This window comes from Camelus ferus, chromosome 29, assembly GCF_009834535.1.
Source record: "Camelus ferus isolate YT-003-E chromosome 29, BCGSAC_Cfer_1.0, whole genome shotgun sequence".
Taxonomy (NCBI): domain Eukaryota; kingdom Metazoa; phylum Chordata; class Mammalia; order Artiodactyla; family Camelidae; genus Camelus; species Camelus ferus.
The window spans coordinates 21,769,309-21,784,608 of record NC_045724.1 but is presented as its reverse complement, the minus strand read 5'-3'; the positions used below and the strand labels follow the sequence as shown (position 1 = coordinate 21,784,608).

The window sequence follows — 15,300 nt, the reverse complement described above, 5'->3', positions numbered from 1 at the left end:
TACTGAGCACCTACTACAGCCAATCATTACTCACTGGAGGTAAAAAGAAAACAAAAGATGGCGCTTACCTACACCAAACATTAGGAGTGACTCTCCCATCCCTCGCAAGCGCTCTGGACCAGGGTGAGCAAACCGCAGTCCACCGACCGTTTTTGTATGAACCAGGAGCTAAGACTGGTTTTCACTCTTTAAATCAGTTGAAAAGAAATAGAAAGAAAAATGCAATAACCGGAGAAAATGACACGAGTAGTTGCCAGGGAGATCGTGTGGCCGCGATGCCGACCCCAGATCTGGACAATCGTGGCCACCCCTCCGCAGCCAGCGATGGGGAGACAGGCAGGACTGAGTCAATGGAAACCGATGAGCCAGGAGCCCTGCTCTAAGCAGAATAGAAAAAGCCTCCTTGTTCTGCTGGGCATGGACAGGGAAGCGTGTAGCCCCAACGGCATGAAACCAATTCCTAGTTGTTAATGGAAGTTTGAGTCTGGTGTCTGTTCCCAACACAGATGCTGCCCTGACCATTAAGCAAGAATGAAAGACAACAGATTGTCACAGTACAAATGTCTGTTTTGTTCATAACAGCATCACCATCACCACGTATAACTGTAGTTACGAAACACCTACTACGAGCCACTTCACAGCCCGTCTTCGTAACTATGACGTACTTTCATCTTCACTTGAAAGACAGATGTTTAAAGACGCTTAGGGGAGTCTGATGAGTCACTAAAGGTCCAAAATGAGTGGCAGGGCTCACAGCTGGGTCCAGCTCCGTCTGACGTTTCGTTGTCTGTGATTGGGCCACACTTTCATCTGCTGAAGGAACCAGTCAATGAACGAGGATGCTGAGACAGTGATACGTGGAGGATGCCACAGAAGCGCGTGCTCGGGGAGGAGGAAGTGGCTTCCAAAACCCAGTCTCCGGGAAGATGATGGAGGAACAGCATCCTGCGTGACACACGGAAGCCACACAGGAAAGGGGACACGAGGAGCTGTCTCAGAAGAACCAGTTCATGCAAGTGCAGAGACTGCGGAGAGTGACTAGATGTGGCTTAAACAGTATAAACATAAAGGGAGTGAGGCCGAGAATAGCTAGAGCTGATGAGAAGGGCAGGACCATGAAGTGCCTCCTAGGTGAAGCCAGGGAACCTCAACTACATCTTGAGCACCTGGGGAACCACTCAAGCGTTTCAAAGAAGGAAGGGACATAATCTAATCTCCAGTTTACAAAGATGACCGTGACAGATGGATGCAAGAGGACCAGTTATGAACAATCTAAGCAACAACGAATGAGGATCTAAAATGTTCAACTAAAGTAGCTCTGGAGTCAGAATTGGGATCTACACTCTTGCCCTGACTTTCCTGAGCTCCACGATCCTTGACAAACTAATCTAAGCTTCCACTTCTTCATCTACAGAGACAGAATTTAGAGGATTACTGCGAGACTTCAATGCTCAAACATTAAGAAGTACACAGTGTCTGATGCAAGGTTAACAGTCAGGAACCGGTGCTGTGTTTTCCCTTGGTCACTGTGGTTATTAAGTTATTAAGTTATTAAGTTATTAATAGCACGGGGTTAGAACAGGGCCAAGCAAAGACCCCTGGGGAAGTCTGTCCTTTAGAGAGCAGATAAAGGATTAGTCTCTGTTGGTTCCAGAAAGATCTGAAGAGAAGACAAGAAGCCTCACTACCCATTCATAGTGTCTGGCTGGGTACAGGAGGAAGAGCACAAGATGTTTGTCTCCTGTTTTGTTTTTTATTTAATGAGAAAGACCAAAGAAGGGGGTACAGGCTGTGGGAGGCGGTGGAGGAGAGCTCTCGAGGGGAAGCAAGGAGATGCTTCAGGTCTCTGGGAAAGTGGTGACCACTCGGGGTCCCCAGAGAGACGCAGGATTCCAACCCAGCCTTGGCTTCCCTCTTAGGTGGGTGGGGGCCAAAGGTCCGGAATCGCTGTGACTGCCAAGATTCCAAGTTCTAACCATGATGCTGGCTCACCTCCCCTCACCCACCACTCCACTGGGCCTCCTCCTCGGCCTGAAGAAAGAAAAGGCGCTTTACTGAACATTCAAGACCTACTTCAGCTGTTGGGTACTTTCACGCCTCAATCAGAGCAATATTTCACTGAGATTCTCAACTGTACTGACTTTTGCAGCCATCATAGGTCCTAGACCCTGTCTCCCCACTAAGCAGGGCAATCAGTCTCGTGTCAGTTGCCTCCAAATGTCATGCAACTCAGAGGCCAATCCCACCCATCACTGAAAGGATGAGCACTCGTAAAGATGTCCTCTGGTTTTCCTGAGCAATGGGAGGAAGCTGTCTGCTAAAACTGGATGGAAAGGAGGAAGGGTCCAAGCTCAAGAAGTTGAAGATTTAAATAGCTGGTGCTGAAAACCTGGCAAACACCAACTAAGGAACCCCGGGGAGCCTGCAAGGCACTGCTGAGGGGCCAGTGGTGGGGAAGGTCTTGAATGCATGTAATTTATTCCAAGTCAGTACTTAAGCTGGTGAACAGTGCTCTTGTCTTAAACCCATTCTATCCTAATTCGTCATCTTAAATGTCTCACCGATCACAAGAGGATTCTAAAAACTGGCCTGGGGACTTAATAACACAAATAGTGCACTACCTCTAGAAGAAAATACAAAATAAATACAAGTTGCTTATAAACTTTGCATCTTTACATACTTGAATTTGACCTTAAAAATGTCCTACTTTATATAACCTTACAGAGCAAAAGGGTAATTAGTTTAGCACATAAATCTACCAGGGCCTTCATATGAGCCACAGAGCCCATGGGTGACTGGATCTCCATCTGTCTCAGGCCCCCCAGGGCTCCCAGTGTGTTTATTGATTAACAATGAAACAGACTAAGTAGCTAAAGCCCATAAAATAATCATTATGTTTTATTCATAAAGAGAGTTAAGTTCAGTTTTGAACAACATAATGTACCCAGTGCCAGGGAAATACAATTTCAAACTACAGAGAGAGGCCGCTGAACACCCACCAGAATGGCTAAAACTAAGAGGACGGCAGCACCTGGAACCCCCCCACACTGCCGGTGGGAGCGTCAATTAAATTGTACAACCGCTCTGGAAATAGTTTGGCAGGGTTTTTTTTTTCTTTTTTAAATAAAACTAAACATACACCTACCCTATAACCCACTCATTCTTCGCCATTTGCTCAAGAGAAATGAAGACATATGTCCACCAAAAGAAGAAAAAAACTGTCTACAACATTACAATATTCATAGACTGCTCTTCCTATGAGTCCAAACGGCCCAAGCATCCATCAATAAACGAATGGCTTAACCCACGGTGCTACGGTCACACAAGGGACTTTCTGGCAATAAAAAGGAACAAGGGACTCATGTATGCAGCACGGACAAGCCTCAAAATTATGCTGAGTCAAAGAAGCCTTACGTTAAAAGTGCTGACAAGATGAAAGTCTAAAACAGACGATGCAGACCGAAGGCGAGAAAAGTCAGTGCAGTGGTTGCTCTGAGGACTGAGATGGCGACAATGAAGAGGGTTGAGAGACTTTCCTGGGGTGACGGAAACATTCTCCATCTTGGGCTGGGTTACACAGATGTTTACATTTATAAAGACTCCTCAAATCGCACACTAGGATTCATGCAATTCACTGTATGGGAGTATTACCTCGTTGGGGAGGGCAGGGACCATAACAAATTTGAGCTTTAAGGACAGTCATGCATCAATGTTTAGAAACGAGACGTACTGATGTCTAAATCTCACTTTAAAGTGCATAAAAGAACAGTCTAATTTATGAGTATGATATAAAGCAAATATATTCAATGTTAACCACCATAACATCGAGATGATGGGGCTCATTATACCATTCTTTCAGCTTCGGTGTATACTTAAATTTTTCCCTAATGTTAGTTTCAAAAAAAAAATATAAAGTACTTAGACTAAATTTAATAAAAGAACTGTATTACTTTTGAGTAAAACTATCAAAATTAATTGTTAAGACTTACACCAGGAGGAAATTATACTACTTTCGTGTGCAGGAAGATGCAATATTGTATTTGTGTATTCGTCCCAAATGGTTCTATAAATTCAATACAAATCCAGTCAAAATCCTGAAATACTTTTCATGAAACTTACTTGATAAGCAGATTTTTAAAAATACAGACATGGGTGAGGAAAGGTCCAAAAACAGTGAGGACGATGGTGAAAGACCTGCCCAATCAGAGATGCTGTGGAGAGTGGCAGGCTGAGGTCCTGCCCCTCCACGCCAGCAACAAATCAGAGCCACACGTGTGTAGGTGACACTGTGGACTAGTGTAGGAAGAAGACACTTCGACTAATAGTACAGGAAATTTTCATTATCCATTTTTTAAAAAAAAATACTGAATCAGATCTCTACCTCACAATATATACAATTAAATCTACAACCTGTGGTTTAGACATCTAAACATGAAAAGCAAAATTTAAGATATTTTAGAAAAAAAGTAGAGAATGTTTTATGATCTTATATAAGAAAGGATATCTTAAATAAAGCACAAGAGCACAAACCATAAAGTAGAAAATAGAAAAAAATGCTACTATTAATATATTTTAAAAAATCTAAAACTTCTGTTCAATAAAATATACCACAGAAAATGACAGTGTGAGTAATCACAGACTGGGAGTTCTTTCCCGAAAATAATCAAGAGGTTCTGGATAAAGAAAGAAAACCCTACAAATCAGAACTACCCAAAGAAACAAACCCCTAGAAAAATAGGCAAAAAAGATAAATAGGCGATTCACAGAAAAGGAAACACAAATGGCTATTGTCTCCAGTCACCTCACTGGCGATCAGGAAAAGGCAAGTTTAAGACACAAAACACTACTTCACACCCACTAAACTTGCAAATATCAAAGCTTACCGAGCGTGGGCAGTGCGGCTGCACTCACGAGGGGGTGGGAGTGCAAAGCGATACAACCACTTTGGGGTGAAAAAAAAAGTCAGCACATGCATTTGCCGTGACCCAACAATTCCAATCCTAAGTTATGCTCTAGGAAAACATTTAAACATGTGCACAAGGGGCTGGACAGACCCAAGAGTGTTTAGGGCAAGAGTGTTCAAAAGAAAAAATGCAACAAGCCAGGTGGTCTTGGACACCAGGATGGCCAATCAAAAAATGGCACCTTCATACACTGAATATGTTCATACAGTAAACACATTTATAGGAAAACAAAGAGCCCGAGTTTGGTAGCATCTCAAACAAATAGTGCCAAATTAGTACGCCATGTATGAGCCTATGCATAAAACTTTTAACATGTGCTAAACAAGTATACACAAATATACACAGGGAAAATGATAATACTTCCTAAGCAGTTTTCATAGATACAGCATTTAGCAATAGATGTATTTTACACAAGTGGAAACACAGTATATAAGGTGCAACACAACATGTATTATGTGTGTGTTACATATTATCAAGAAATGCATGAGAATGATTATCACAAAGTGTAGGCATGGTTGGAAGGTACAACACAGGAGAGGAGAAACCAAGAATGCGGTAACATTTTACATCCTCACCTGTGTGGTGGATACACTGGAACCACTACATTACTCTTTCTACCTATTTATACATCTTAATATGTAATATTTCAAATAGATAACAGTTTTAAAGAGCAGCACATAGAAATATTTCTATTCTAAAAGTTACAGAGATGGCTCTCCACCAAAAAGCATGAAATAGTTTATAAACATTTTATAAAATTCAGTAAGTGACAAGCATCTTATTCAAACTGATCTAACCGAAAGAAAGGAAAAGTTAAATGCTAGGTGTTCCTTCAACAAACATGTACAACACAGATTTTTATTTTCATGTAAGGGGAAAAAATAACTTCTAAATAAAATCTACCTGTGAAGCAAAGACCAAAAAGGCTTTCGGGTATACCAATTCAGGAAAATGGAAATAAAACAGAGTGGGGAAGACAGGGGGAGAAACTGTATGCGAGCATCGTAATAAGCAGGAACCAGAGTCAGACAGAGGACAGGACAACAAAATCACACTGAGCCTGCGCTATGGAATCACAGCAAAGGCTGTCAAACCGATATCAAATATGAGAAAAGGCAGTTACACAATCTTGGTTACGGGATAAAATTATTTTCTCAATATTCTCTCACTTCAAAATGAAGACTGAGGCCTGCTGACTTCCATACAGAATGAGTCACAGGGTTAAATCTGTAGGAACACACCCAGGAGAGAAATGCTGGCATCTCTCCAGGCACTGCAATCGTGGTTTCCACTCTGCTCTAACTGGACCCCCCTCCTCCACCACCCCCAGCCCATTCCGCACTGGAGCACAGAGAGCCTCTATGACAGGTGATGACACTCACACCACAGCCAGGACGACCAGGCAAATCACCTGGGTCTCACAGGGTGCCAAAGAACGGCCCCAATCCTTCAAAAGATCTTATGTAACTAAATTTTCTAAAGATTTATTTACCGAGTAAGCTCAAAATTTCCTTTGAGTCTAATAAGTTACCTACAGCAAACATGTCCTCAGCATCATCAGTCTGATCAGTGATCTGCCATGAAAGGATACCCATATCAGCCAAAGATAGCCAGGACACATCCCTGAAAACACAAATATTAAGTGCAGACCAAATGCCTGAAGCCTGCTCATTAAAAATTAATAATGACTGACAAGCAAATACCACCTTGACTCCCAGCACTGCCAGAAGAAAGTGAAATGGTTAAAGCACTAGACTCTGAAACAGGTGCCCCTATGGTGGCACACAGAGAAGAGGAAGCAATGAACATCTTCATCTCTGGTCCTCTAGGAGAAATGGCCAGATGTGCAGGGCTACGCCAGACACGCGTCTGCCCAGCCCTAAACCCATGGGTGCAGCGCTGTGCACACGACGCTGGGGCAGCAGATACTGAAAAACAGGAGCCAGTCCAGGCACCCCCATGTCTCCCAACGGATGGCTGAGGCTTTCTTTAGAAATCCGTACAGAAATCCGTACAGAAAACTGTACATGGGCTCTACATGCATACAAGGTTTTTTAAAGGAACATTAATTTTAAAACGTATCTGTATCTCGGTACAGAGTGAAGTTAAATCAGTAGGATATGCAGAAGTATCCAAGACACAAAGTAAGTTGCGTATTTTCAGGATATTAAAACACTGTGCTGGGGTAGCATCCAAAGGCTAAAATGTATCTGAGCTCTGGTAAGAAAAAAATAACGTTACAGATCTCGGATTAGAGGATAAATCCGCAACTTGAAGGCTGATGGGCAGATGGGATACTTACCGCACCCCCCCCCCGCCCCCGAGGTAGATAGAAATGTGTCAAGTGGTACTCAAGGCCCAGGATAAACGCCGCCTCTAGAACATCCATTTCACTTAAAACAGATGCCACAGGATGTAGCAGAAAATGGTTTCTTTAAATGAAGCATTAAACAATGTTCAAACCTGCAATAACCTGCTTAGCTCTACGGCCTTACACACTCCGAAGTTCGTACTCAACTTACCCCTGGAGGTACTTGCACGAAAACATCTGAGAAACACAAAGGCATGTAAAATTGCTTTTAGGGCCATCACAACTGATTAATTCTTTCCATATGAGAGAAGGATTAGAAATTTTGAGTGACCTGCCACATGGTTTTTAAATGGATACAAATCCCAGTCATCGGACTTCTCCAAACTACACTGCCTTTGTGGAGAAAAAAGGTTTATTCTACTGGGACCAGAGAGCTCAAGGGTTAAACTCTGATACTAACTAAAAATCAAGTGGACAGCCCACATGACCCTTTATCCACGTGACCCTGTTGGTAACTGGCTGAAAATGAAAACCTCTCATTTTCTAGTAATCTCTCTGAGACACACGATTTTACAGCAAAGCTAAAACACAGATCTCTCCTTTTACTTCCTAAGCCCAATACAGGTGCATACGTTTGGTCTTCTTAAAACTGTGTTCAAGAATTCCCTCAGAACATTTTTTAGCAGTAAGTTTTCTATGATCTGGCCAGGTGGTCAAAATGCTGCTCACCTGAACATGAAACAGAGAACACAGTTCCTACAGTGGAGGAATTATGGACCTCCTCTCTTTTCCTTCTGGAATGACTAACAGAGGATTAAGCAACTGGCCCGAACCGCCAGTCTCTGGCTGCAGAAAGGGAACTTCCACCAAGGCCTCCTCATTCAAGGGAGCCAGAAGGCATCAGCAATGTATTGTATCTGTTAACTACCGAGGAATCTAAGAGATACTGAAAGTAGAAAGAAAGAAAAAAAATTTCTAAATGATTAACACCCATCAAATATATCTGCGAATGCATACATTTTACAGATATGAATGCATTTAATCCTAAATAAGATGACTGCCTAAATAAGTAAGACTGCTAGGGACCAACTCTTACTACTAAGCTTCAAATCTAGAGACTTTGGCTGAGCAGTTTTGTTTGTTTGTTTTGATGGAGGTGTTGGGGATTGAGCCCAGGACCTCGCACATGCTAAGCATGAGCTCTACCACTGAGCTATACCCACCTCCCTGGCTGAGTGTTTTTAAGTAGTTGTCCATCAGCGGTTCTGAGTACGTACAGGACTGATTATACCAAAAACTAGTTGGTTACACAATCTGAAGCTTCAAATTGAACGAGGATAAAGTATTCCACAGCGACACCTACCGGTAAAGCGTGATATAGTGGCAACACAATATTACAAAGTCAGATGTTTACATCCCTGTAGCAAATGAGAAGCTACAGTCAAAGAATGAATGATACTTAAAAGGGAAAACCTAAACAAAAATGTTATACATTCCAGTGCCTGTAACTACAAAATAAGTCCAAAAGCACATCACGATCCTTCTCAACCAAAGAATTTCAAATCAATAAAGCTGAAAGAGGTTCCTCCTGGCCCCAAACGGCCAAGCAAGTCAATTTTTTATATGCTAGTTAAGGGTAAGATGTCCAACTTATTCATGTTTCTTTTATATTTTAAAGAATAAAACGGAAAAGGTAAAATTAAGTTCTGCAAAAAAAACTAGGCATTTTATCTTTCAATTTAAACTGAAGACTTAAATGAAAAGCAGACACCTGCTTTAAAAAAATCTAAGTGTTATATAAATCCCCAAAGCTCCAATTTCAAAACATCACGTTTCCATAAAATGATCACCGAGATAAACAGAAGGCCAGATAATCACATTTTCCCTAAAATGCAAGCTTCAAAGGACTGGGTCTTTCACACCACACTTCCATACAAAAGTTTAAGAAATAATGTGATCAATGTCATCATCAGCTTCAGACTTTTAATGCAAAACATGTCAAAAACATACTATTTGAGCCCATATACTTCTTCTCAAACTAAGATTTCAAAGGTGACTGCTTCAAACTTAATTTTAGTCAAAGAAAATGTAATCGGTGACATGACAAAAGCATACTTTTCTTAAATAACTAGGCGCAGTATGCCAAAGGAAACTTCAAAGAATCTACTTCAACTTCAAGACTCCCATAAAATCTTACAATTAGAGATTTTAGAGAACCTCAAATCCAGGATTATGGTATAATGAATGAACAACAGAAAATCTGGGTTTAGTCTGGATCATCCATTAACTAGCTGGGTTTCCTAGAACTCTATGACCATTAATGAACCAGACAATCTTTCTGGGCATTAATTTCCTCATCTATGAGACTGGAGAAGGGAGATGAATGGGATTCACGGTAAAGCTACTTCTAAAATTTCTTCAGCTTCTACAGTTTCCCCAGCACAGGGAATTGATTTGGGCATCAATATCTACACATCAGTGATCCAATAAATATAGCTACAAAAGAGAAGTGGCATGACCTTTCCGGTATAACCTGCTATAAGCCAGTATAAATAGAATCACACTTTCACACTGCGGTGTAACTGTTCACAACTGAGAGAACAGGACCTCCTTTCCTTCTCCAGTGCCTTCTACCTGGCACACAGTCAGAACTCAGTATTTACTCAAAAAAAAAAAAAAAAAAAGAAGCAGCAGCAGAGAAAGAATACTCGTTATGTAACACGTAAGACTAACTCTTTGAATGTTTGGGGGGTTTTTTTCTAGTAATACAGGCACTTCTCTCTTTTACATATTCTCTTTTATATACTATGTCTATTTCATGACAATTATAGAATTGATGTGCAAAACGCTTAAAAGGCTATAGACCCTCAAATGTGGACAGAACTTGCTCTAAAATGCCTGAATGTGAAAGTCGGAATATGTTCACTTATGTCCTAACATTTCCTAAATTTATGACCCACCTGTTAAAACTGGGTCAGTTACTGAACCACTGGGGGTGGGAATACAATACACACTTCCCTATACTCATTCTTACCAATACCAGACCACGTACAGCCACTTCTTCAGATGCAGCCAGCCCTCCCATGACCACAAAGGACAAAATGGGACAAAGATGTGCTTCACTTGTAAACGGTTACAGAAAACTTTTGAAAACAATTAACATTAGAGTCCGGTTTGTCAGTTTTCTCTGCTCGGTGCTTAAGCTGCAGGATGGCTCTTCTCATTTAGAAACTTGGGAAAGTGTGGCCAGAGCCGCCTGATACAGTTCATCTACTCTTCTGCCTGTTAAGTAAACCGACTGTCATTTGAGGGCAAGTGACAAAGGAACACAAACTTCACTTCCGCCAAGGGTGAATTAATATTGCTTTGCAATTGAAACTGTGTGTACCTTTTTTCCCTTTACGATACAAATATTAGGTTTCAGAATGTAAATGTATGCAGTGATTTTAACTGAACTACTTTCACCATTTAAATGTACGCAAATCAAATGTACTTTGATTCGCGAATCAAATATTTACTAAGCATCTATTAAGGGATAGACCCACTCTAGGAGTTGGAATAGGAATGAACACAAGGGAGTAACACAGGAAGGCAATACACGTGAAAATAAATAACTTCAGACAGTGACAAGTGCTATTTTAAAAATGGTTCTTTGAAGGATGACTATAGTTATCCGATTTACTTTTTTGATATACATAACTACACTACATGTAGACCTCAGGAAACAGAATCTAAATTATTTCAAAAAGGAAAGTTTACAGGTCACATTCAATACACATGTGTATTGCAGTTTCAATATCCTAAATATGAGTCAAAAGAATTATAAAAAGAACCCGAGAACCACTGAAATATGAGATGAAACAGATTTAAAACATCTGTTCTCTCTTTGCTGGGTAAGCACAGGGAGGAGAAAGGTGAATATCCAATAGATTTTTTTTTTAAAGATAAGACAAAGAGGAAAAATAGAGAAGCTCGCCCAGTATTCTACCGTATTCTGTGATACTTTAAAGGCAACTATAACGCACGTTAAGAAAGTTAATTAAGGCAAAAATATTTAAAGTAATCTCCAAGAACATTTCAATCACTCCTCCCTCCACACACACCCCTGCAGCCCTCACAGAATATTCTTTTTCAGTTGCTTTTAAAAGCTGCTGGTTTGGCAGGAACTTATTTTCTCTGACTTTGGCTCCTTTCCAAATGCCCCAAAATATGCACGGCAAAGGTAAATCGTTTCTCCTACTCCCATCAATTCCAAGGAAAGCCAAGAGTCTTTCCATAGAACCCCCAACTTGGCTGCGCCGTGCAGCTGAGGGATCAGCCGGGAAGGGGCTCCCCGGCGTGACCAACCCGAGGCCGCGGACCCCGCTCCGCCCGGCCCCTCCAGGCCCACCGAGCGCGGCCTCCGCCCTGCGCCCAGAGTAGCAACAGCACGGAGGATGGAGGAGACGCACGGCGCATCTGGGGAGCCGGACCCGCAGCGCCCGCAGCCCGGGCCCCACCCCCAGAGCCGGCCCAGGAGCGCCTCTGACCTCTCCGGGCCCCGGGGCTGCTGCTGCCGCCGCTGGTGGAGCTGCTCGGGCTGCTGGAGCCGCCGCTGCTGCTGCTGCTGCTGCTGTTGCCGCCGCCGCCCTTGGCATTCTTGCGCGGGGCCATGGCGCGCACCGCTGCAGCAGGCGAGGGGTGGGGAGCTCCCTCGGTGCGCGGGGGCCGCGGGGGGCGCTGATGGCGGCGGGCGCTGCAGCGGGTGCGGATCGCGGCTCCTGCAGCAGCGCCTGCGTCTCGGCACCGCCCGCAGCGCCTCTGAGGATTTTCGCCCGCGTGCCTCCTGCGCGCGCCCGGCCCTCGCGTGTGCCCAACTGGTGACTACCCTCCCGGCGCGAGAGCGCGCCGCTCTCCTGCCCCTCGGCCACGCCCCTTCCCGGCTGAGCCCCGCCCCTGCCCTCCCGAGGAAAGCTAAGTGACGGAGCATGGAGCCAATCACAATGGCTTCTGTGATGGGGCGGAACACTGCCGCGCTTCCCCGCCCCCTGCAGACTCAGGGCCGTTCTGGCGCGACGCAGCCGCCCGGGAGCGCGAGCCGCTTTCGACTTTCCAGTCTGTCCTGGTCCTTTGGAACGTGGCAAACGTGGAAGGCGAGCGGGCTCTCGCGAGCGTTGGCTGACCCCGTATAATCGGGATGGGGCGGGGCGCGGGGGCGGGGCCGGCGACACGTGTGCAGTGTCCAGTCGGAGCCCACCGCCTCTTGGCCTTTCACCGGAATTTTGTTCCTCTGCCGGTTTCCTATACACAGACATCAAGAGATGCAATCCCCCTTCTTGCGAAAGAAATGTGTTTCTTGTCGGTATTGACACATTTCTGAAATGGTGATGTTAGCAGGAATTAAATGGTTAAGCCACACGTAATTGATCCGTTGGGTTTTACAGCAGGACTTCATTCGTGCCATCAGCACGTTCGGACGATCTTACTGAAGACGTACAGACGTAAATATAAAACAAAAAGTTCATTTCCTTGCCCTGCATGGCACCATGTATCTGAAATCTCTCTTCGCTGGGCTGAAGCCTACGTTTATCTTCCTATGATGTCCCCAACCGTGGGTCCCCATGCAGCCGCAGATTGCCGGGGCTCCAGCTCCCTCTGAATTGCGCGTGTGATCTTAAAAATATCTGGGTCCCTGGGTGAGCCAGACGGGGACTTGAGGCCAGGGATGTCATCGTCATCTTTGGGTCGCCAATGGCCAGCGCAATGCTTGGTGCGTAACAGACAAGTCAGACATGTTGGGTGATTTGATACATTTCTGGTTAACTTCTTAACGCTGTCACCAATTCTTGACCGTGTTAGAGGAACCAGAGACATGGTTGCAGTGTGGCATCTGCTTTTATTCCTCTTCTCCAGCCAGCCACCCCGCATCGGCAGGTCCCTGGACTCACTCGCTTCTACTGCGAATGGCCCCCCGCAGTTGTCCACTTTCTAGTGATACACAGAAATCCACAGAGAGCAGTGTTGCGTAATGAGGGGAAGGCCTCTCTTTTTTGTGAAACAGTGGTAGATAGTTATCAAGATAGAGCAGGGGCAGGGAATCTCACAGTTTTTACTGAAGCAGCTCTTTGGGGTTTTATCTAATAGCATCTCCTGCCTTCACACATCCTGTCTCCCGTAGGCCCCCTTATTCAATGGGAAGTTGGGATGATGGGCGTGGAAAGCTGGGCTAAGAGACTAAGTGATAGAACTTAATATAAATTAATGAAAGTAAGCTGAGAAAACAGCTGAAGATATTTGAACTCTTAAATTCCGACAAAACTCTATTATTGTGTCCATTTTTAAAGGATGAGGTAACTCAGGTCCAGAGAGGTTAAAGTAAGGAGGTCCACAGAGCCAGTAAGTGATGCAGCAGGGATATGAACTCCGTCCAACTGGCTCCAGAGCCCATGGTCCAAACTCTCCTTCTAGGACAAGGCTTCGTTTTAACCAAAGAATGTCTCACTGATTTCTTCTTTTACCAAACATCTCCCCAAAGCCTGCCTGGTCCTACCTGCAAAGATGGGTCTGAAACCTGATAGTGGGTACTTATCCAGATCCACCTCTTTGAGGAACTCAAGTTTCTTTGATAACTGACTCCACGATGTCATGAAACGATGCTTTGCTCCTGCATTGCCAGAAACCAAATCTGGTACCATTGACAAGGTACATTGCTGTGCATCATAGGCAGTACCAGGCCAAGACAGTGACTTTATAAATACAGATCACAGGACGTTAGAGGTTTCCTGACTTCCTCTTTCAAATACAAGGTAACAGCTACAATGACCTTTATACACTCAGTATTACAAAATAAAACTTACAACAAGGTTCATGACATTAGATATTTTCAGCTATATTCAGTTTAGTTTCAGGGACTAAATTCCTGCAAGCTAAGTACCAATATTATACAATTTGCATCTGTTTATACTTCCCTCCTTATGAGCATTAAAAAACACAAAGTTTATACCTTGGAACTGTGAATTTCTTTACATAGGTCTTTTTCTCGGCATTGGGTCAAAGGAAGTTAGGGTATCTTTGAAATTAAACATTTCTGTGATTTCTGAGTAAGCTATGAATGAACCCTGGGTGAAGCAATGTTAGAAGGACCATAAAAACAAGACCTAACTAGGACAATGTATTAAAATATTAATTTAATAGAGCTTTTGAACTAGGCCAAATGTGCCTTTCAGATATTTCCACAAACTTTCCATTGTCTTCACCACTGGGATTTACAAGTGAGAACTTGAGGACAAGATTTGTCCTACTTGTTTTTTTTCCCTTGTGTTGATCCTTCACAACCTCCAGTTAAATACTTTCCAAATTAAGTATTTCTGGACTTACATATAGCTACTAAAACATTGTTTTAAAGTTGCATTTTTTACCTGCTTCCTAGACAATGGCTCTCATTTTTATGCAGTCTTCCTAATGTGAAATTTTATAGGTGCAAACTAAAAATGAACATTTCCCTCTTTATTTATCATGGTAAACTCTGCCACAGTAGAAAAAATGAATTTTGACTTATCATGATGATTCGGTTGTGTGTTTTCATTTTACACTAATAGAATTTGTTGCAGTGGAAGGCTATGTTGGTAAACCCAAGAACACTTTAAAGACATTCTGTACTCAAAGTATTCTCAAAGCAATTATTCCCATATGAGTTATATTTCAACAAGTAAATAAGCTGTCATTTTCATCAAACAGCTTGACTTTGTACTACCGTAGAAAAAATAAGGCTGGCTAACATCTATGTTATAAATACATAGAATGACTTTATAAAGAAGAAGTAATTTAAAATCTAGTCAAAAATAGATTAGAATTGGAAATACTGTTATGATATAGAAAAATAATCTGAAAACATATTAGCTAAGAAACTAGTAGTTCTTTTTTTCATTTCAATTCTTTACATTTTCTATCAGGATTGGTGGTACTTAGTACCAAATTCTCTCCCTAATAAATAGCATTTAAGTAATAGCTATTTCTAATAGCTTTATGTTTTATTTATTATTATAT

The 15,300-nt window shown here is 42.8% G+C and overlaps 1 protein-coding gene across 6 annotated transcripts in view; it reads right to left on the bottom strand.

The window, feature by feature from the left end:
• Positions 1-12,182, bottom strand: part of ASPH (aspartate beta-hydroxylase) — a 162,834-nt gene extending 150,652 nt beyond the window's left edge. For 2 of the 6 annotated variants that reach the window (XM_032470005.1, XM_032470007.1), the window contains exon 1: positions 11,805-12,179. In XM_032470005.1, the coding sequence (XP_032325896.1) occupies positions 11,805-11,928 (124 nt within the window). In that variant the 5' untranslated portion in view covers positions 11,929-12,179. Of the gene's footprint in view, positions 1-11,804 lie in introns of all 6 variants that reach the window. The other 4 variants (XM_032470006.1, XM_032470009.1, XM_032470010.1 and 1 more) reach the window with 3 other exon arrangements.
• Between the last annotated feature and the right edge of the window lie 3,118 nt (positions 12,183-15,300).